Genomic DNA, 23,241 nt, shown 5'->3' on the forward strand with positions numbered 1-23,241 from the left:
TGTAACTTGAGGAAAGTATAAGAGTGAAAATTGGAAAGAGCTGGTGTTATAGATGTACCGTGAACTTCTGCCATCTAAGCAAATGCTATGAAAATTATCTGATTGAAAATAGTCTAGTCCATGTGGGTTAGATTAGTTCATTTATGTGCCATTTATCAGTGCTGATTTTCTAATCACTGATTTGCTACTCCTAAACACTTTTGCTGTCTGAGAACATTCTTGTGGCTGGAGAAAGGCTCCATCATGGGATCAAGAAAGAATGCATTTGTCACATTTTGTTGAAATGACTGGCTGTGGCATATGTAGCCCAGGGATGCTTCTTTGCATATAATTTGATGATAACTTAAAATATTGAGGTATAATTTACATACTGTAAAATTCACCCATTGTAAGTGAATAATTTATAGTGTTTTTTAGTAAATTTCCAGAGTTGGCAACAATCACCATAATTCAGTTTTAGAACATTCACATCTTGCCCCCCACTATCCCGCCTCATAAGATCCTTCATGTCTATTTACAATTAATTCCCTTTCCTATTTCTTATCTTGGATTTCCCTGGTGGCTCAGTCGGTAAAGAATTTGCCTGCATTGCAGAAGACCCCGGTTTAATCCCTTGGTCGGGAAGATCCCCTGGAGAAGGAAATGGCAACCCACTCCAGTATTCTTGCCTAGAGAATCCCATGACTACAGACTGTAGCCTGGCTACTGTCCACGGGGTCACAAACAGTTAGACATGACTCATCGACTAAACCACCACCGCTCCTCATCTCAGGGAACCACGGATCTGCCATCTCAGGGAACCACGGACCTGCGGCCTGCCTCTAGAAGTTGCCTATACTGGATACTTAATATGAATGGAGTCATACAATATATGGTCTTTTATGTCTGGCTCCTACTGAGCATAAAGTTTTCATTTGTTTTCAATACCTTTTGGGGGGAAGTAGATTTATTTGCTAGAGCTTCCTTGTTCAGAAGTGGAACTTCTATTTGAGATACTGTTCTCACGGAGAGAGAAACTTGAGATGGTTTATTGTAGATTGCGTATCTGGAAAATTGGTGCTTGAAAAGTGCAAACTGTGCTTGTTGTACTGTTTAAAGCATCATTTGTTAGTCCTCATTTCTTGAAAGAGGAAGCCCAAGACATAATTACGGGGTTTGCCCAGGGCCTCATGGCCTTGGTAGATTCTCCTATGAAAACCTGAGCCTCATGTCACCAGGGTCACAGATCTGACCTAAAGCACAGGCGCTTTTTGCTTTCTTTATGCTTCTTAAACATTGTTGATTTGTGCTGACCTCAGCCATGCCCTGGAATCCTCTATGGCTCCCTAGTTTGATACAGGAGCCAGACTGGCCTTGGCTCAGTCCACAGGACACACAGCTTCATTTGCTGTGGCCTTGGCTCGGGTCCTTAACTTCTCTTAGCCTCAGTTTCCTCATCCATAGAATACTCATCATAATAGTGCCTACCCTGCAAATTGTTCTGAGGGGTAAACAAGAAAAGCACATTAAATTCCTGTACATAGCAGGGACTCCTTAAGTGTTAGCTGCTGCCTCTGCTAGGAGTCTCCTCTTACTTTGAAATTCACCATTTGCTAGCTGTGTGACACTGGGTGAGTTAGTTAACCTCTCTAGGCCTCAGTTTCTCTTTGGTAAAATAGGGTTAAGGTGAGTGCCTACCCTGTAGTATGTTTTGCTCTGAGGAGTAAATGAGATAATCCATCTAGAGGGCTAGGAACAAGGCCAGGCTGTAGTTAGCATGCTTGGTAAATGTAGGATGGTGCTATTATGAATTACTCTTAAGAGTTACCTCAGGGAGTACCCTATATTATAGTCAAATATTTCCTGGAAAATGTTGTAAGTAATGTTTTTCCCATCAGGGCATGGTCATTACAAAAAAATAAAGTAAAAAAAGAAAATTGAAATTTGCAGTTCTCTCCAAATGGCAGAAAGTGAAGAAGAACTAAAGAGCCTCTTGATGAAAGTGAAAGAGGAGAGTGAAAAAGTTGGCTTAAAGCTCAACATTCAAAAAACTAAGATCATGGCATCCGGTCCCATCACTTCATGGCAAATAGATGGGGAAACAGTGGCTGACTTTAATTTGGGGGGCTCCAAAATTACTGCAGATGGTGATTGGAACCATGAAATTAAAAGACACTTATTCCTTGGAAGGAAAGTTATGACCAACCTAGACAGCATATTAAAAAGCAGAGACAAAAAAAAAAAAAAAAAGCAGAGACATTACTTTGTCAACAAAGGTCCATCTAGTCAAAGCTATGGTTTTTCCAGTAGTCATGTATGGATGTGAGAGTTGGACTATAAAGAAAGCTGAGCACCAAAGAATTGATGCTTTTGAACTGTGGTGTTGGAGAAGACTCTTGAGAGTGCCTTGGACTGCAAGGAGATCCAACCAGTCCATCCTAAAGGAGATCAGTCTTGGGTGTTCATTGGAAGGACTGATGTTGAAGCTGAGACTCCAGTACTTTGGCCACCTGATGTGAAGAGCAGACTCATTTGAAAAGACCCTGATGCTGGGAAAGATTGAGGGCAGGAGGAGAAGGGGACTACAAAGGATGAGGTGGTTGGATGGCATCACCAACTCAGTAGACATGGGTTTGGGTGGACTCTGGGAGTTGGTGATGGACAGGGAGGCCTGGCGTGCTGCTGTTCATGGGATTGCAAAGAGTCGGACATGACTGAGTGACTGAACTGAACTGGATGGCTATTCTATTTTTTTTCTGTGTATTATAAATCTGTAGTCCCTTACCCCTCACCATTGGGATTATATGTATTTTTGAAAACGTAGCTGGAATAACAGAGCACATGCTTCCATAGTAATTTTTCATTTCTGCCTCTGACTTCTGTGGCTGGGCTGTCAGGGACCTCAGAGCCTCCTGGAGGTCTCTGCATCATTCTATACCCCTCGCCTCCTGTCACTATGTATGTGGTGATGACATATGCCTGACTGGTTCATGCTGGAAAAAACCCCAGTCCAGGTGTATGTTTTATTGGGTTCAGTTGTTAAAGCATGTTAAATCTTAAAAAAAAATAGCTTTATGAAAGGGCAATACAACGGGTCCTTGTGGTGGTGGATACATGAACCTACACCAGCGATAAAATCATATAAAGCTTAATATTCACATGTGCAGGTGCACACGCTCGTGCACACACACACACACACACACAAGTTCAGGTAAAATGGAAAAATCTGAGTAAGATTCCTAGATTGTAGCAATGTCAGTACTCTGGTTGTGAATCTCTGTTATTTCTTACATCTGCATATGATTATCTACACATAATTAACTTCAGTGATCTCAATTCAAAAAACAGCTTTAAAATGTAAATATAGTTTTCAATTAATTCAGTCCCAGAGCAAAAAACTGCTCTGAGTGTTATTCTCTTACGTTAGGGTAACATAGAGCCAAGATGAGTTTAAAATGTAGCCTGGTTGTCTTTCTTTCCAGGAAAGCAAAGGACCTAGTCCTTTGAGGAGAGCTAGGGTGGGCGTTAGCTGGCCCTGGAGTCAGCACAGCACAGGTTTCAGCATAGCGGCCTTTTCCCTGTTGATGCCCCGGCTTGCCATTCTCTCCTAGAGGGAGCTGACTGGACAGCCTCTGGGTCTTGTCTGCACCGGTGCAGAGCATCACAGCCGTGCAGCATGAAAACCTGTCTGCACCATAGGATTCTGCACTTAAGAGTTTCTTGTGACATCGAGCTGATGAACTGCTTAGAGCAATTTGAGCTGGACTCCATCTCCATCAAGTTAAATTCTGGTTTTAACCAACCCTGTAGATTTCCCTTGCTTTTCCTCCAGCCAGCGGCCAGAGGGTTTCTGCCATAAAGTGCAGGGTGGAGAGGCCGGCAGAAGAACCCTCCCCCATCCTGGCTCAGAGCGCCCTGTTTTGGGAGGGTTTCAGATTTGGAACCAGATTTCAGGTCTCTTCCTTAAACTAGAAAATCATTCCAACAGATCCGGTTTCTCTGAGCTCACCCACTAGGATGATCTCTGCTTGCATTTATAAAATATTTAGAGACCTATTGCTTTCCAGCTGCAATTAGCCATTAGTGATGCTACTGAGTTTGGTTAGAAATACATTTCAATTCCCAAAGGCCTTGCCTGGGCTATGACTGCAAGTGGGTTGTTGCGAAAGCTGAGCTAAGTCTTTTACTCTTTAAAAGAATTATTTGTTAGAGTCTTAGTTATGAGGAATTACTAACAAGTTATTATTTGGCCCCTAAGTGGCTGGTGTCAAAAAATTTTATACTTTGACTCTAAATCCATTTGCTTTCTCTCCTTCCTCCTCAGAATAAAACCTATGCTACCTTCATGGTATTTGGACTACAAATCATTTCCTTGCCATTGATTTAAAATAAAACAACCCTGAGATTTTTCTGGAAGCTAAAGCCTTCTTTCAGTGCACACCCTTTTTCCCCAAAGGAAAAACATAGTCCTGAAGACATAGTCCTGAAGTGGCCTGGAGGCAGCCTCTTAAGACCTCTTAAGCAAATGGCATATGTTACGAAATACTCTGTGTATGAGTGTGTGTGTGTGGATTAAAAAAAAAAAAATCTATCACCCTGGTTTTCATGGTTTGTAAACTAATTGCAGAGCCTTAGAATTTAGACCATTTGGGGAAGAGGAGGCTGGGCCATTATGAAATTATCAGCTAAGACTGTTTAATAATTGATACCAAGAATTGCTTTGGAAAGGACCCACTGTGTCCACGTGCGTGGGTCTGTACAGAAAGTGGGGTCTAGATCTTAGGGCTCTTTCTGGCGGTTTATATATCACTCACTGTGCTGCTGACCCACTTTGGTTTGCTGACCAGATAGGAGGCCAGACCCCTTTCCACTCCAGCGCCTTGCCCTCAGCACCACCCCCGAGTGTGCACGCGTGGATGTGCACGCACACATACACACACACATATGCAGTGTCAAGGCTTTGCAGTGATTAGTATACCCCTGTCCCCTCACCCCACACAGATTGGGGCTTTTCTCTGGCATCAAACCTAGTGGGGCTGAACCTGGCCAAACCAAATACCCTTTGTACTCACGACAACATAAGTTAGAGCCACTTTTTTAGGTGGGTCATTTGTTTGGCAGACTTGTAGCATCAGTAGTTACATGGTCATTTTTATTTCTTGCAGTTTTATGTGCTGAACGAGTTGGCCAGATGACTAAAACATATAATGACATAGATGCTGTAACTCGGCTTCTTGAGGAGGTAAGTGATTCGGGGAAAGGCAAAAAGTCGTTTATAACTGACTGATTATAATTTATATTGATTAAAGCAGACATTACTATTTTTCTTGGTGAAGAGTGTCAGAAATTGAGCCCTCTCAGAGTATGATTTTAGTGGCTTTTATTTTTTGAGCTGGTAGCTATGTTGGCTTTAGTTACTGTAATTTTCTACAAGATATTTTGGATTTTAAAAGGAATGTATTAATAATGGAATAGGGTAACATTTAAATACTTGCTATAGAATACCCAGTTGAAGCTTTATAAACTCTTAAAATGTACACTAATGATATATGTTAAATGTATATAAAAATGTCAGAAAAAAGACATCATTATTTATATCTTTGTAATGTTTTTGTTTTGTTGTGCTGTGTTTTTACTTAGTCAGGTTAAGGGAATGTTACTATGCAGTGTCGGCATGGAAATAACCAAAACAAGCCTGGCAAGAAAAATTTAGGAAACTTTCTTAGGATCAGATGAGCTGCAGGCATTTTAGAGACTATGGTTTTCTCAATTTCTTCTCAGCATCCTGTTGACATTTGAGAATTAAGGTGCTCTGATGGTCTCTAGAGGCAGATGAGTATACTATGTGTATCCCCACACCTAGAACAGGCCAGAACATGGTAGGTTCTCAGTATTTGCTGAATAAATGCCTATCGTTAAAACTTCTTCCACTCTCCCCACAAAATCAGGCCTCAAATGCAGAGATTTTAACTTTTAGATCCTGGTTTATGCTCTAGAATCTAGCACAATAGGAGTCATGTGACTATTCATTAGCCCTTCTTGAGGAATAGAGTAGAAAGATATGAGGGACACAGAAACCCTCATTTTCAGCCAGTGGCAGGACAAAGCAGCAGGGTGGGACCTGAGGTTTTGTTCTTGGGTTGGGGACGGTCTTTTCACCCCATTTTTCATGTGTCTCTCTCTCTCCCTGGGCTCTTCCCTTTTGTACACCCAGGTTTTTCCTACCTGTTCTGAGGATGGGATCCTTCTGATCCACCCCCATGCCCCATTCCTGAGGGCTCACCTCCCTGGCTACCCACTTCCCTCTCATTCTCCTGAAGGCCACCCCTGGTAGATCCACTGGGGCTGACACAGGGCAGGAGTGGAGACCCACTTGACCACCTGTATGTCAGGAAAATCCCAGATTTCTCAGTCCCAAATAAGTGAGATTAGATGTTCTGGCCGTGTGACAGGACCCTTGCTGAGGCATTTTAGGGGCACCGGCCCCCTGGTGGTTCTCCAATTGCGTCTGTCTGGGCAGCTCGTAGGCTAGCTCGGCCAACATCACCAACTTTCAAAAATGGTTTTCACAGCCCCCTTTCTGCTGCGTCCATTTTCCCCAGCAGCGCCCTGTTTCTGAATCCACTGCTCACCCCACACCCAGACAGTCTTCTGAAGGTGCTCCTGTGTCTGTGCTTTATTATTTTTTTCCCAAGGCTACTACCATGGCTCCTGGAGCCCTGGCTTGAGATTTTGAGTTTTCTCCCTTTCTTCTTTGCAACTGCCACCCTCGCAAACCCTCTGTAATCACCTGGCCCAGCCCCAAACCCGACACTCAGAACTCCTTGGCATGGCATTTCAAGGCCATCCACTTAACCACATTCCTGAATCCTCTTCTTTACTCCTCCCCGGTACCTGCCTCTTTCTCTCCTACCTGTGACCTTTTGCACCGTCTGCCCCTCTGTCTCTTCCTGCCTCTGAATGTCATGCTACAGGGCTCACTGGGGGCCTCTGAAGCTGCCACACACCCCAGCCACAGGTAGTCCGTGCCCCCACCTGCCCTGAGCTTGTAAGCCATCCTATTGTTCCGTTCGCTTTTTCTTCCAGCTGGGTTGGTTAGAAGTTTCTCCAAGGCGGGAACCCTGTTGATTTCCTTCTCCATTTTAATCTTGGAAATGACAGGCCTTAGATAAATGCCTGCCTCTGTGGTCATGCTTATTCATAAGGGTAAACTTTGAGAATTAGCTGTTGTAGTGCATCATCTCATTAATTCTATGCTAGTTCTCAGAAGTAGATGCCATTGCTGCCCCATCCTACGGTGAAGGGACCTACTCTTGAGAGAACAGAAGATGGCCACATAGTACAGCTGTTTTCCAGCCTGGGCCGTTAACCACTGTGGCCCTGTTGCTTTTGGCTGTTATTGTTTATTGCCATGTTTATTTAGTTCTGGAGAGTATGGTTAGTTGATTGTCAGTGAGACATTTTTACTTTAAAAACATGAACTGGGTGACTTTTTTTTTTTTTTTTAATGGGATGCTGCTTCAGTGAGTGTCCAGGGCCCATGGTTCCTGGCTCCTGATGAGTGTGAGCTGGCAGGGCTGGGTGAGGCTTTCACAGGGCCAGACCCATCTCTGCTTAGATGTTTGAGGATCGTGTTCAGAGGAGACTGGGACTCCAGCCCTGTATTTAGATTCTGGTCATCAACAATTCACAGCTAATTTCCTAAATGAGTGTCACTGTATAAAAAATATGCTGTCATGGTTTTAAAAAAATTTTTTGGGTTGTTGAAAAGAATATTTTGGGGGCAGTTTCTTCAGGTGGCTCTTTGCTCTGCCCTCTTTGTTTTATTTTTAGCAGCTTCCCCTGGCCATGGTCTGGGTGCATCAGTGTGTTTTATATACAACGCCGTTCCTGTCCTTCTCCTGATAAGAATCATATCTGAGTTGCCGCCTTTCTTTGGAACTAGGCAGGGTTTCCTGGTTAAAGTCTGATTGTCCCACTCACGTGGCAGCTGTCCCATGCTGCACTCTTCCTGGCTTTGGTTCTGTTTCTTTTGGTTTTGCACACCTGCCACATGCAGATGGGGTACCAGCAGGATCTGCATAGGATGCCACGCACAGCCCTCAGCCAGCTCGAAGAGTTTGCTTCTCATTGAAGGGGAAGAGGATTCTGCAGCTTGCCCTGGCTTGCTGCTGCTTGGAATTTACCTTTGGGCAACGCTGCCTCCTCCCCAGTTACGGAGAGGGTTATTCTGGGGGCCCCTTAGTCATGCTTTTCATCCTTAAGTGGGTGAATGAGATGAGTCAACTGCTCAGTGTGGGAGGCAGGCTATTCTCCGTCTCCAGGGCCATGCCAGGCAGCTCAAGTGCTCATTGGTAAACGGGGCCGAGATGCAAGTCACAGTCTTTTAAATTTTCAGGAAAACTTTGATGTAGATAGGGAGTAGGGAGAGCCAGATTGAGCCCCACCTGGCTGCCATCTCCTGGGGAATCAAAGAACTGGTTATTTTAATATCTTATTTCCAAGGGTCACAGTGTGTTTACAGTTCCATTTTTCTCACTGTAGTTTGCTCCAGTGGTCATCTCCTACCTATTTTCCTGGTTTTAGAAGTAAATATTTATCATGTGTTGGCTGGCTGTAAGAAATGAGACTCTTTCATTCCTAAAATTCTTAAAGAGAAGCCCAGCCAGTCTTTTGCCTGAGAAAAACCAGAGACCTTCTCACAACCTTTTTTTTTTTTTTTCCACAACCTTTTTGTTTAAGGTTTTCATTTCATCTCTGAATATTTTTGTTGTAACTTCCTTTTTTTCCCCAGCAGAGCATTTTATTTATGTTACCGTGAAGATTAGATTTGGGGGTGTAGACAAAGTGAGAGTCATCCCTTTAGTAGGGCAGGAAGCCTTGGGTCTGAGGTTTGGGGTGTATCAGCATAGGTTGGGAGGGCTGGGGGGCTTTGTGGTTGAGCCCACCCCCACTTATTTTCTTCCCCCGCCCGCTCCCCATTCCTCTTGGGTTCTGGCTTCTGTGTGCCGTGGGAAGCCTTCGGCGTCCTTCATGTGCTCAGCAGTGCCTTGCTGAGCTTGTCTTTATCCATTATGATTTTGGCTTGATTTGTTTGCACTGAAATCTGTGTATGAAATGTCTGTGTGCACAGGATCTTAGCAGCTTGGATGCGTGACGGCAACAACACAGAACAGTAGGCAGTGAGCTGAAGAGCATAAAACACCTGCTGGGTATTCAGTCTGAGGGCTTGTTCTAGTAGAGAGGTTTAATAGACTGGAGTGAGAGTTATGGAGACCATGATTTTGGACAGTGGGGGCTACAGTTTTCACTGAGACGTAGCCAGCTGAAGGGCTTCCCAGGTGGCTCAGCAGTTAAAGAATCCACCTGACAAGCAGGAGACCTGGGTTCGGTCCCTGGATCAGGAAGATTCCCTGGAGAAGGAAATGGGAATCCACTCCAGTATTCTTGCCTGGGAAATCTATGGACAGAGGAGCCTGGCATGCTGCAGTCCATGGGGTCGCAAAAGAGTCAGATGTGACTTGGCATCTAAACAACAGCAGCCAGTGCAAGCCACCTGTACTAGTTGGTAATTTTGGGACAGCCTCTGGAGAAGTGGGTTCCCTCACACAGTCTCTGTGGGTCGTTTCCTGCCGGTACCAACTATGGGCAACTGTTGCGTCTGACAAATGATAAAGGGCCACTGAGATAAGGACTCTGCCTTGATGTGGAAGGCAGTGCAGATGAACGCACAGAGAGAGGGGCATCTCGGTTGATTGGGCAAACTCACTGGTCCCCTTTGTTCCCTGGGAGGGCAGGACAGGGAGGCACAGATGGGGAGGGAGTTGGATGAATCTATGGCTCACTTGACATGACCCCCAGCTGTCTTCTGGGACAGTAGTGGCAGCAGTTACAGGTTTCAGGACCATGGAAGACTTAGGGGAGAGAGACCATCATTTGTGTAAGAGCTCCAGGGAGTTAAATCACTATTGGATCCAGTCCCCCCAAACTATGCTTTGCTCATAATTCATCGAAACTCCCATGATGAGTGAAGGAAGGTGTGTTACTATTCCATTGCATGAAATAATTTGGTGGGTATGAAAAAAGTTGGAAATAAAAGCTGCATTTTGTAAAGTCTTACAACTCAATGAACCATAAAGCTGGAAGATTCTTTGAAAGGGTCATTCAGCTAGTCTGCCCCTCCACCCGACCTCTTCTCACAGACAAGGGAACCAGGCCCCAGGGATGTTCAACCAGAACTCAGACTCTCAAATTATAGGGTAGAACAGTTCACATGAAGCAGTTAAACTTTGGATAGGTAGCTACTCTAAGAAATGCCTCTTCGGTTGTAGGTAAATATGTGACAAGTGACATTTAAACATGAGATAATAACCTTCCTTCATGGAATGCACCTTGGTATGTCAGTTCTGTGCTGTTGAATGTCGTTTGAAACAAAATGTCAGTTGCCATGACTAGAATGATTCTCAACCTACAGATATTTATAATCTGTGTTTGGAAAGAATGGATCTAGAGGATCCTTGTTAAGTGTAAACCATAAGGTCACTTGGTTATCAGAAGCTAGGACTCCTCCCCAGCTTTTTTCCGCTCAAAACTACATGTCCCTGGTCTTCTGCTTTTTTACACCAAATGAGCAGAATAATTAGCATAGACTTCTAAAAGGTTTTCACTTTCCAGAGTTCTCCTCCCCATGCCAACCTATAAGTGAGCAGGTGAATCTACACATAGTGGCCAGTGGTTTCATCAGCAAGGATCAGTAAGTCTGCGTTTGGTGATGGCATCCACCCCACTGTCTCCACTGTCAGGGGCCAGCTTTCCTCCCATAAACGCAGCTGGACCTTTATATGCCACTAAAGATTTTCCTCCGTGCATTGCTGTGCCCTAAATGTCAGCTGCTGAGCTAACAGAAAATTCTGTGTCTGCAACGGTCTTTGTTTCTGAAGTAGGGTGATTTTATGCATTATTTCTCCATTCTTAGAGCTGTTTCTTTAAAAAAATAAAGTCTAAGTAACCATACGTTAAAAAAAAAACTGTATTCTATTTTAGAGTCACTTTAAATATTTTTGTTGCATATGCAGTGAATCTAAGGAACTCAGTAAATTCCATCTTAACTTAAGTATGCCAAAGAGGCTGCCTCGGCTATTTTAGCACACTTGGAATTTCTGGATTCACTCATTCATCCCGTAAATAGTTCCCAAGTGTTTCCCTCTGCTGGGCACTCATAAGACTATTGCCCAGCCCACAGGTAGGAAGACAGGTTATCAAATGATTACACAAAGACCAAAAGCAGTTGCATAGAAAGGTTTTGGGACGCACGTTTTTTTCCCTGCAGGAAGAGACTTGTTTTCATAAGATTGGAAGGTTCCCTTTCATTGTTTGGGGTCCGTGTCACTGAGTGAACTGCTCTTTGAACATGTATCAGAGGCCAGTGCATGGATGGTGAATCAGTAATCCATTGTTACTGCTGAACACCCTTGTTTTCTTTCATTGACATGGAGTCCTGTGGGCTCCTGCTGGATGCATGGGTTTTCTCAATTTCTGTTCTCACTTCTGCCTCTCACAGAAAGAGCGGGATCTAGAGTTGGCTGCTCGGATTGGCCAGTCGTTGTTGAAGAAGAACAAGACTCTAACCGAGAGGAACGAGCTGCTGGAGGAGCAGGTGGAGCATATCAGGGAGGAGGTGAGGCGCTGGCGGCCTCTGCAGGAGCAGCCGTCTGCAGGGGCTTGGGTGCCGTGGGTACAGCCGAAGAAAGTGATGCTCGAACAGGCTCCTGTTGGGAAAAGCCCAGCCCAGACACAGAGGGCCGACTTTCTGCCATCTCTTCTGATCATTTGTCCCTTTTGACAATAAGGACGGGATGGCCCAAGCTGGACCTGCCCTCGTGTGGTCAGTAGACCCACAGTGTGGACCAGTCACAGTCCCTATCCTCCAAGAGTCCAGATCACCCTGTGGGCTGCGAAAGGCACTCAGAGCTTTGGCAACAGCGCACACAGGCTATTCCAGCAAGGAGTGGGGCTCCCTGAGCCGGGGTGGGTGTGGGTGGGTGGAGAAGGACCCTCAGCCGGAGGCCAGCCATGCTGCAGAGTGAGGCAGTGATGACCCCTTCGTCAGTACAGTAGTATAATTTTGTGTTTGTAAAACAAAACCAAAAGTAGCCCATTGTTTTCATGGTAGAAACCCTACCATTTTGATGATACAAATCTCGGCTGGTGTCATCAGCCCCCATCATTGTGAAACAATTTGTGTGGAACTTGGGGCTGAGGTCACAGCAGAGCAGCCCTGGGTTTCCAGCAGGAATGTGGTGTGGATGGAGCAGGAAGGCTGCAGACTCAGGTGGGGTTGCTGCCGCAAGGGTAAGAAACTTAGAATCAGGTCCCGCTTTGGTAGCGTCTTTGCCATCATCTTAACTATCCTTTGAACAGGGCATTTGAACTGTGAGGACTCTGATTTGCTTTCCTTCTTCTCATTTCTTCTCCCTTATTTTCTATCAGAAACTTTCTTAGTGGGAGGGGATGCCCTCGTGCATGTCCCTAAGATGTACTGAGACCTATTCCTCATCAAAGCTGTTCCCAGCTATTGTCTCGGTTTAATCATCATTTCATATGATGAAATAGAGTAGCCACCAGGTAAGAAAAAGTTTTTTAAGGGTTTAGTGTCATTTTTATTGATTTTTCTTCTTCTTCCAGTTTTATTGGGATACAGTTGACATATAGCATTGTATAAAGACAGGTTTTAATCCTGGGTTCTCTTTAAAAAGATGATGAGGTAGGTTATTTGCAGGGTAGGAATAGAGACGAAGACAGTTTAGAAAATGAACTTGCGAACACAGTGGAGGAGGGAGAGGGTGGGATGAGCCGAGAGGGTAGCACTGAAACATATACACTACTATGTGTAAACCAGATAGCTAGCGAGAAGCCGCTGTGTAGCACAGGGAGCTTAGTTCGCTGCTCTGTGATGACCTAAAGGGGTGGGGTGGGGAGTGGGGTGGACGGAAGGCTCAGGAGTGAGGGGATATATGTATACATATAGCTGATTCATGCTGTTGTATGGCAGAAACCAACACCACGTTGTAAAGCAATTATCCCCCAGTGAAAAATTTCTTAAAAATAGAAAAAATGAAAAAAAGATGATGAGGTAGGATACTGATAAGGTATAAGAAATAAAGTTAACCCTTGCTTCCGCAGCCTCTAGCATCTTGATCTGAATCCCCCTTCTTCCACACATGAGAGAAGGTTAGCCCGCCCCGCTCCTTGGCCCCCTCTGAGCAGAGAGACATGCCGTCAGAAACTAGGAAATGGTCACCTATTGCCCTCACGTGCTGTTTCTCCACATTGCTGCCCTTGCTTGGGGCTTCCTCACCTTTCACAGAGTACATCCTGCCCTATGAGGGTGGAAGTGCCTTTCTTTCCTTTGGGAAACCCTGGACTTTGAAAACTGATTTCCTTTGGCACATCATTAAATGATGTCTAGGGGTTGAAGCTGAAGCCTTGAAGCACATAAAACTGGCCTTACCACAAAAGATAAAATATCTTTACTGTGTTATGTAGGAAAAGTTGGAATCAACTATAGAACCCAAATCAAATTCGAAACAAGAAAGAATGAAAGCAATTACAGTTCTCATGCTGGTTGCCTATTCATCAGTGCTGAATAGTGAAAGGGCAGGTGAACAATTTTATGACCCAGGTTTGTTTACTTTAAACCTGAAGTATAAATAAGTGTGATTTGTCGAACCGTGCCTGCAGTAGTTGGTATGGCCAGTTCCTGATGGTTGCCTCTTTTATTCTTGTATCTGGAATTCCTATCTTGTAAGCATTGAGTGCAAAGCAAGATCTGGCCATGCTTGGCCAGAATTCCCATGAGGGTGTAGTAGTCACACCATGGGGCTGTGAGATTTTCCAGGTGGAATAACAAGGGCCGACCAGCTTGCTGCCCACCTAGCTAGCTGCCCACCCAGAGCTGGCCTTGCCAGGTTCCTGATCTGAGGTGGGATTTGGTTTGGGCAGAAATAAATGACTTCCTTCATTTGATAATGTGGTCCACCTCTCTGGGTGTCTTCCCAGTTGTCATCTGTTTACTTACAAAACCCATATGCTGTCTCGTCCCCCCACCCCCACCCCATCCATCATTCTAGCACCTTCTCGTCCCCTCTCACCTCTTCTCCATACCAAAGTAAAAACTGCAAATTTCAGTGGAGGGGTTTTTTGCCACAAAGTAATTGATCGTATATTTCTTAAATAGGTTCAGACTCAACCGTTTGTTCTCCTTGAATAGCACAAAATCAATGATGTGCCTTCACTTTGAATGAGGAATTTTAAAATACTGTCACTGGGCAGGAAGTGTTTAAGCATGAGTGGGGATGCCGTCTCGTTTGGAGAGTGTGTGATGGGTCTTGACTGGGTCTGTGCAGGTGTCACAGCTCCGGCATGAACTGTCCATGAAGGATGAGTTGCTTCAGTTCTACACCAGCGCCGCGGAGGAGAGTGAGCCGGAATCTGTGTGCTCCACCCCGTAAGTCACCCAGGGCCTGTCTCCAGAGGCCGGAGCACCGCTGGCTGTGCTCCGTGACCTTGGAGTTGCCCAGACAGGGTCACCTTCACTGGCGGCACAAGCCGGCTGCCCTCGGCCTCCTCCAGGCCAAGCGTCTGAGTGCCTCAGGCAGATTGATTTTCCTTTTCTGATGGGATTTTAGTTTTCCTCTTCCTGGGTCTTTCTGACAGCTTAGTTGTCAGTGTAGATTGATTAGGCTTGGCTGTGAATGAGTAACAGGCTGGGCTCTACTGTTGGAGGGAATATGGGGGCCAGCAGTGGCTTGGGGGCTTTTTGGGGTCCTCTTCTCTGTCAGCAGAGTCTCCTGTAAGGAACATGAACTCTAGAGCCCAATGACCTGAGTTCAGATCTTGGCTCTGGGGCTCACTGCTGTGTGCTCATGGCCAAGTTACTTAACCTCTCTGCTTGTTTCCTCATTGGCAAAATGGGGATAATAATAGTAACTTAGTTCGTAGGGCTGTGAGCACTGAACGAGTTCATACATGTAGAGTACTTAAAATAGTTCCTGACAGATAGAAGGCATCCCAGAGTTGTGCAGGCTTGAAATAGAGTTGGTTCCCCAGAAATCTGAGGCAAAGTGGCAGCCAAGGGTTGGGATGCGGGACTGAAGTGAGGTGAGCCTGTGCTGTTTTCCTGGGGGTGAGGGAGAGGCCTGATGCATCAGGGTCACACCCACACCCGCCTGAGCTTTCCTTGGAAGGCCCCCTCTGTGTGCTGTGTGGTTTGCCAGGTGGTGGGAGGAAGTGTCTCCCTCCCTAGGAGTGGACTTTCTCCCCCAGGTTGAAGAGGAACGAGTCGTCCTCCTCCGTCCAGAATTACTTCCATCTGGATTCTCTGCAGAAGAAGCTGAAGGACCTTGAAGAGGAGAACGTTGTACTTCGATCCGAGGTGAAGTGCACTCCCTGCCCTGTCCCCCCTCTGCCAGGGTGGTGGCCCCGCGTGCTTATCTGGAGAGTACAGTCGTGATTACAGCCCTGCTGTTCTCAAGGGTGACGGTCTGTGGAAGGGCTACCTGGCCCTGGGTCACGGCCACACCAAGCGCCCAGCAGGCGTGCCTCATTTATGAGCCGGGCAGCACACACCATCCTGGTTGCAGCAGACAGACAGGTGAATTGTGCAGTGTGAGGATGGGTAAGAGTGGCAAACCCTCCACCTTCGCGGTTAGGGCAAAAGCTCCTGGAAGGTGGGGCCTTGCTCTGGTGGTCTCCAGCTCAGATACAGAAACAGCTTGGAGACCTGGTGTGAGAACCTTGTTCTCATGCTACTGCAGGTCAGATGTGCTCAAAGGAAATAGTACTTGGGAACTTGGACACATATTTCTTAGACAACTAACTTTAAAAGGTTGAGCCAAAGCAACTTGGGAACTCATGCTTTTGAGTATTTCTGTGGTGGGTACTTTGCCTGCTTTCTTTAAAAAAAAAAAAAAAAAGTCTTCATAACAAGGCTGGAAAAACCTTGGGAAAACCAGGACCCAGGCTGCTAGGTATTTTGATTGCCCAAGATGTTGCAAATTAGTGAACAATAAAGCCAGGGTTTATAAGTCTCTGAGACTCCAAACCCACATAATTTCACTTTACCTACTGCCTCTATCCAGAAACACAGATGCATGGGGATTTAGTGTTTTTTGTTTAATTATCAGTGAGCTTATGCTCTCCAGCCAGAGGTTTGGTTCAATCCTGTTTATCAGGCCCTTGGTTTGTCAGGTTTGAGCTGCAAGCTCACCTAAGCTGGCCCAGGGCTCCCCTAAGTCCCTCAATATGGCAGACCACCTGTCACCTTGAACTTGCCTCACTTGTTGCAATGAGCCTCATGTCTGGGCTTAACAAGATACTCTTATGCCTGAGAAAAGGGTCATGGCTCTTAGCCCACACCTCTTTCAGCCCCTCATTTACTGATAAGAGACATAAACCCAGAGTGATCAAGAGGGTTACCCAAGCTTTCTCTGCCAGCCAGCAGCCGAACCAAGACTCCAGTCCAGTTTTCCCCATTCTGAGTTCCAGCATCCACCCTAAGTAAATGCCAGGCACATGGTGATTGGTCCCTCTGTTGGAGTCGTCACGTAAAGCAAGCAGAGGGAATCTGATCCCAGCCACAGATTCTTACTCCTCCACCTAGCTTACAGGATGGTGATGTCTCTGGGGCCAGGACCTGAGAGCTCAGAGATACCTCTCTACCTGTGGCATTTTCTTAGAGCCTTCAAATCTCTGTCTTCCCACCTTTACACCCAGGAGCGAAGCCATACAGAGTCCAAGCATAGCTCCTAGGTCTCTGAACTTTAATGCTTTCATATTGTGTCTTGTTTTGGCTCAGCTGAAAACAGCAGGACAGATTCCCACTTGTGAACCTTAGAGGACCTCACCTAGCACAGAGCAGGTGTGATAATTGTTAACCCTTCTTATTGTGGGGCTTATCCTTAGAATGCCCACTGTAGGCAGGGATGTGTCATAGGCTCTTTTGGGTCACAAAAGGATCCGCGACTGTGAGCCCGGACAGACACACATGAATAGATAGGTGGACTAATGGAGGGGCTCGAAGTTTTAGCGACTGCTTTGTGTGGTGCCCTCTGGCGGTTGGGATGACTTTCTGTGTCTGAGGGCGCAGTGGGTGACAGCTGGGGAGATGCTGAGGGCAGCATTCCAGACCCAGGTTAGCCCTCGCTGTGTCACCCGGCCTGTCCAGGTGTGACTGTGGGGCCTCTGACCTGAGCCCTGTCCACAGGCCTGCCAGCTAAAGACGGAGACCATCACCTATGAAGAAAAAGAGCAGCAGCTGGTCAACGACTGTGTGAAGGAGCTGAGTATGGCCCGCCCCCTGCCACTCCTGTCCCCCCACCTTTTACTTTTCCCATCTGCCATCGTTAAGACCGGATGGATTTGCATCACTTGTTAGAATGCGGTCTTCCTGCCAGCCTGGGTTCATTAGCATTTTTTCCCTGAATACTAGAGGCCTCCCCTGATCTTGTGTGACACCCCTCACCCTCATTTACGACAAACTGGGTGGGAGGTCGTCAAGCCATACATTCTCAGTGTTTCGCCAAAATGGCTACTTAATTTTCATTTTGGCTTTCTGCAGGAATATTGGTTATTTAATGGCTAAATTAGGTCCAGCTTTAGAGTCCTGAACTGAAGGTGTGGAGAAGTAACTTTCTAGTGATTTGATGTGTAAACCTTGAGGCCAGAGTTCTGAGCTTTGCAAATATTATGTGCCTTCCCCCACCCTCTCCATGATAAGTTTACACATTAAGATCAGACAAAAGGGCAAACAGAATATTTTGAGTGTCAGCAGAATATCAGTGAAACACACCCTATGTTTAAATCTAGTAAAATGAGTTACGGCTCTGAGTATGGGCTGAAAACGCCCAGGAGAATTGTGTTGCACACGCAATAGTTCCTTTCTAGAACAGAGTGCAACAGGAGTTCCTGTCACTGGTGATGTGTTTGTATGGGACATGTGGAATTGGTCAGAGTCACTTTCTGTTTGGCGTGGTGTCTCTGGGCTGACCGCCAAAGCCTGCCTGATTTTCTCTGGGGAGGTGACTCTAGGCAGTGGGTGAGGCTTCCATAGTGACCCTGGGAGCCACAGCTAGGGGTTGGTTCCTCCTCAGGACAGACCAAGTCCATAGAGGAAGATGGGGACTCTCCCTCCAAGCTTGTCATCATGTGCCCTCTCCACTTCTCCCCTTGTCTTGTAATAAGGACTTTTTTTTTTCCTTGTAAAAACCACAAAGAAACCATTGTCTCTGGCTCTTGTGATTGTTGTTTCTTGGTCAAAGGGGACGCCAACGTGCAGATTGCCAGCATCTCTGAGGAATTGGCCAAGAAGACAGAGGATGCTGCTCGCCAGCAGGAAGAGATCACACACCTCCTCTCCCAAATAGTTGATTTGCAGAAGAAGGCGAAAGCTGTAAGGCTTCTGTTTCTCTAACAGTTCTGAGATCGAGAAGGGGGCCATTTACCCCAAAGACCCTTTGGATTCATATTTTAGGAAATTGTGCTGTCCGTTGAAAACTTTTGCTGAAGCTTAACAGATTCAATAGCATAAAACTGGTTACCCTGAATTGGCAAAGGGATCATATTTATCACTATCTATTTTCCTAAGAAAAGTCTGCAAATGAATAGAACTCATTAAGACACGTAAAGGTGCTATAAATAGAGAGTTTGGGAATTTAAGGTATAAATCATCTAGGTTAGCATTTCTCCTTACACAGGGCAGCTGTATGTTCTGCACAGAACAATGTCCCCTTTCGATTTAAGATGAAGCAGCAAAAAACCAATTGTTTCCCACATCAGGCCTTTGCTAGAAGCCCAAGGTGAAAGACTTCCAGAAAGCAGCTGTGATTATGGAAGCTGTTGCTTAGTCGCTAAGTCATCTCTGACTCTTTGCAACCCCATGGATTGTAGCCCGCCAAGGCGCCTCTATTCAGGGGATTTCCCAGGCAAGAATACTGGAGTGGGTTGCCATTTCCTTCTCCAGGGGATCTTCCTGACCCAGCGATCGAACCCGCATCTCCTGCATTGGCAGGCCGATTCTTTACAGAATTCTTCCCAGAGCCACCAGGGAAGCCCAACTATGGATGTGGAGGTGGGCAATAGGGAATGAATACAGACATAGGAAAGACATTGCCTTCAAAGCTAAAAGACAAAATTTTACTCCAGTATAAGATAAAAATCTCCTTGTGGATGTGTGATAGGATCATAATGAATTGGTCAATAAGTGGGAAAATGTTAGCCTTTGCTAAGTGTCTTAAAAGAGAAGCTGACTTCCCTTTGCCACATTCTAGTGTGCAGTGGAAAATGAAGAACTCGTCCAGCACCTGGGGGCTGCCAAGGATGCTCAGCGGCAGCTCACGGCCGAGGTGAGTGGCTCTCCCTCACTTCATAAGGCCCCCATCCCAGTTCAGGCGCATCAGCCTCCCTCTGACAGGCTGTGGGTCCCATCCTTCTTAGTGACCATTTTGATAATGAATTAAATGTCATTCTTACTCCTAAGGCAGCTCCCAGCTCCACTGACGCTGGTCACAAGCACCTGGGAGGCTGGGCTATTGACCAGCCTGGAGCCTGGCGTACATGCATTCCTGACAAACATTCCAATAAGGGAGAGGACACCGAACATGGTGTACAAAAGGAACCCCATTCAGAGATGGGAAGGAAACGAGGGAGTGATGATTTGCCCTCTCGTTTGTTTTGTCTCAGTTGTTAGTCTTTTAGGAGATTTCTGAGCCTGCAAGCTTGCCCCAAGTTGTAGAAAAACTGCGCCTTGAGGACTGTTTGGCCTCAGGCCACAGGACAGCCGGTCCTGCTAGGGGGCCAGGACATCTGTTAGTGATCCTGGGTCTTCCGGGCTCGTGGGAGGTACCTGGTCTCACCATTCCAGCCCTTTCTGCTCTTTCCTGGTCTCCCGCAGCTGCGCGAGCTGGAGGACAAGTACGCGGAGTGCATGGAGATGCTCCATGAGGCACAGGAGGAGCTCAAGAACCTCCGGAACAAGACCATGCCCAACACCACGTCCCGGCGCTACCACTCGCTGGGCCTGTTTCCCATGGTGAGTGTCCACCTGCCGCCTGGCCACCCGCCTCCCACCCTCAGGCTAGCAGGCGCCCCTGGGAGGAGGGCAGGTCTGGAGCTGAGTCTCTACGGGTGGCTGGCTTCTCCCTTTTACAGCTTGGATCTGGATCCAAATTGAGGGCTTGTGAGCCCAGCCAGTAGCTTCTTAACCACACGAGACAAGATAGTTCTTTATTTTCCATCCTTCCGAATCTGTCTTTTTTACCCCTGCCCTTAGAAGATAAATTTAGTAGGAACTGGATTTAGTAGACACCTCAGATATTTGGAAGATGCTATTTCTACATTATTTTTTCATAGAGCATGTGCTATTTGGGCGTCACAAGTGCATTCCAGAATTCTTAGGTTGCCTTATGGTTTTACTCGTTCTTTGTATGCTTATTAACAATTCTCCCACTGGTTCTGGTATCTGTAATATGAAAAAATATTTCCCTTTGTGCTGTGTGCAGTATTTTTAATATTTTTTATATTATTTCCCCACAATCTTATTTTTTTAGCTCTGGCCTGATCTATTTCATGTTTATGTTTTAGGGGAATGTGGTTGAGAAGAGGGCTTTCCAGGAGGCTGACCTCTCCCAGGGTGGGGGGTGGGGGGTTGGGTGGCACAGGGTGGAGCCCCTCTGCTGGTCATTTCCCAGTAATATTTGGTTAGGGAACTTTCTCATTTTATCTTCTTCTGTCAAACTAGGGCCCCTTGAAGGTGGGGACCCATGTCTTATTTGCTATCTCCTCCTTCCCTATCTTTATTTTTTTTTTCATCTTAACAGTTTTTAATGAAAGCTGTAGACAAGATGACTTTATTCCTGCATCTTCTCAATTGTTTCTTCCTTATATTTGCCCTTTTCCTTTCCTACTCGGCGAGATTTGGCTTTCCATTCGAGGATCTTTTTGCGGTCTTTGTCCAGTTTTAATCTGGTGATGACCACCTTGCTGGGGTGAATGCCCACATGGACAGTTGTGCCATTAGCCTTCTCCCGCTGCACTTGTTCAATGTCGATGACGTATTTCTTCCTGTAAACTTGGACCACTTTGCCAATTTGCTGCCCTTTGTGGTGCCTCCGTACAACCTGAACTTCATCATCCTTTTGGATGGGCATGGATCGAACGTTGTACTTCTGTCTTAGCTCTTTATTATTTTTTTTTGTCTTAGCTCTTTAGAAAGAGAAGACATAATTTTCCTGCGAATGTGGGAAGGTGCATTGAAATGCCTTTTTCGATTCTTGCTTCGGTCAGAAGTCACAAAGGGATTGAACTTCATTTTGGCTGCTGGCGCTTTAGCGATGGCCACAGAAGGGAAAAGATCTCCTTCCCTCTCTTTAATACTCTGCACCTGGTGCAGTGCTTGGCATGTTGTAGAGTCACAGATCCTCACTAGACATTAGATCTGGGTGGCTGAATCAACAGACTGAAAAACCAGCCACCAAGAAGGTTTCAGGCTCTGTTTCAGTGGTTTGATGAAATACCAGTTCTCTCTGAGAAGAGAATAACTTTTGAGGAAAAGCCCCCTAAATGAGATAGGCATGGAGGGCTGTATAAATATTTGTGAAACTTGGTCCCTTTTGAATTGGCCTTTACTCGGGACTCTTATTCCTCCCTACCCCCCACCCCATTGCTGACATTGTTACCCCGACCCCTTGCTGTCTGGCCCACTTTTCCTAAATCATAATCTCCTTTTCTCCTTCACAACATAAAGTCAGGCTGGAACTCTGTCTCAGAAGACACAGCATCAACAGTCAACTTTCCCAGGAGCACATTGGTGATTCAGTGATCCCAATGAAGGCAGACAAGGACATTCTGTCCCCCAAATCCACTGATCTTGAGCTCATTGTGCTCGACTCACAGACAACCCATGTAACTTTGTATATCCCCTGCTTCGCTTTCCCTTCTTCCCGGCTTCTCGTCTCCTAGGGCCATCTTGTTTCCTGCATTACTGGGATTCACCCTCCTGCGTTCCCCGCTCTCAAGGACAGATGTATTTTAAAACTAAACCATGCCATAAGAAAAGCTGAATTGAAGGTTTACATGAATTTCTTTTTGAGAGATTGAGTCTCAGCTTTTATTATTTGCTGAGGTGGAGCTTTTGTTTGCCTTTTTCTGCTGTTGGCAGAGCTCAGTTTTTGAAGAGGGCTATTTATAAAGTGCATTATGCATGAAAGGTATTTAAGGCAATCTAAAGCTTACATCATGCCCATGCTTCTGGAGCAGAACACTCGGATCTGCTTCCCTTGCTCCCAGCCCCTTCTAACTGCTGAATAAAACAGCGAGTAGCAGTTTTTCTCAAGTATGTTCCCAATTCTCTCACCTTATGGCAATAGTTCTTAATCTGGGATCTACAGACAGGATTCAGGGGGCCTGTGAACTTCAGAGGAAGATTTTATCTTTTATGTTCATTAATCCCGAATTGCACTTGGTGTTTCCTTCCCTTGTGAAGGTAGATAACGACCACAGCAGCACAGTCATCTCTGGGACTTCGTCATCCATCGAAATCACATGTCTTAGCACAATAGCACTTGTCAGTTGCCACAGGTGTCCCGAAATACCACCTGTGCTAATCTCCCGCTCAGAGTGACAGTTGCTGCCAGTTACTCTATCACACTTGCAGTTACTAACGTTTTAGTAATTAACTCCATGTATTTGGCTTCCTCTTCAATCCTAATTATGTCATTCATTTATAAACATCATTCTGATGCTTCATCACCTCATCCATAGCGTCCAGCACTCCCTTCCTTGCCTCCACTCTCAGACCTTACTTCCCACTAGCTTGTCTTTTTTTTTTTTTCCTCCTTCATCTCCTGAATCTTTACTCTGAAGTCCCTTCTTGAAGGGCTGCCCACTGGACGGAGCTCCCCATGTGCTCACCTGCTCTCGTCTCCCTTCCCCTGGAGCACCTGGCTGCTATCTCTTCTCTGGCCACCCCTGCAGGGGCCACACACTCATATTCTCCTCTAGAGACAGAGCAACTTGAATCGCTCACTCGCTGTGTGTCTCCCGGCTTTTCCCAGGACTCCTTGGCGGCGGAGATCGAGGGAACCATGCGCAAGGAGCTGCAGCTGGAAGAGTCGGAGTCGCCAGACATTGCGTAAGGCCTTGGTCCTCAGCTCCCAGGGGCTGTGGGGTGGGCGCCAAAGTGCAGGACTCCCCGTGGGCCTTCCACAG

General features: G+C 46.1%; 1 protein-coding gene and 1 pseudogene across 12 annotated transcripts in view; one reads left to right on the forward strand and one right to left on the reverse strand.

Annotated features, from left to right (window-relative positions):
* Positions 1-23,241, forward strand: part of TRAK1 (trafficking kinesin protein 1) — a 98,944-nt gene that overhangs the window by 54,308 nt on the left and 21,395 nt on the right. For all 12 annotated transcript variants that reach the window (XM_043887081.1, XM_043887085.1, XM_043887073.1 and 9 more), the window contains 9 exons: positions 5,145-5,221; positions 11,540-11,656; positions 14,385-14,485; positions 15,304-15,412; positions 17,243-17,321; positions 18,297-18,427; positions 19,305-19,379; positions 19,928-20,065; positions 23,088-23,164. In XM_043887081.1, the coding sequence (XP_043743016.1) occupies positions 5,171-5,221; positions 11,540-11,656; positions 14,385-14,485; positions 15,304-15,412; positions 17,243-17,321; positions 18,297-18,427; positions 19,305-19,379; positions 19,928-20,065; positions 23,088-23,164 (878 nt within the window). In that variant the 5' untranslated portion in view covers positions 5,145-5,170. The remainder of the gene's footprint in view (positions 1-5,144; positions 5,222-11,539; positions 11,657-14,384; positions 14,486-15,303; positions 15,413-17,242; positions 17,322-18,296; positions 18,428-19,304; positions 19,380-19,927; positions 20,066-23,087; positions 23,165-23,241) is intronic.
* On the reverse strand, positions 20,832-21,343 carry LOC122683329 (annotated as a pseudogene).

This window comes from Cervus elaphus, chromosome 24 (assembly GCF_910594005.1).
Source record: "Cervus elaphus chromosome 24, mCerEla1.1, whole genome shotgun sequence".
In the NCBI taxonomy this organism is placed as follows: Eukaryota; Metazoa; Chordata; class Mammalia; order Artiodactyla; family Cervidae; genus Cervus; species Cervus elaphus.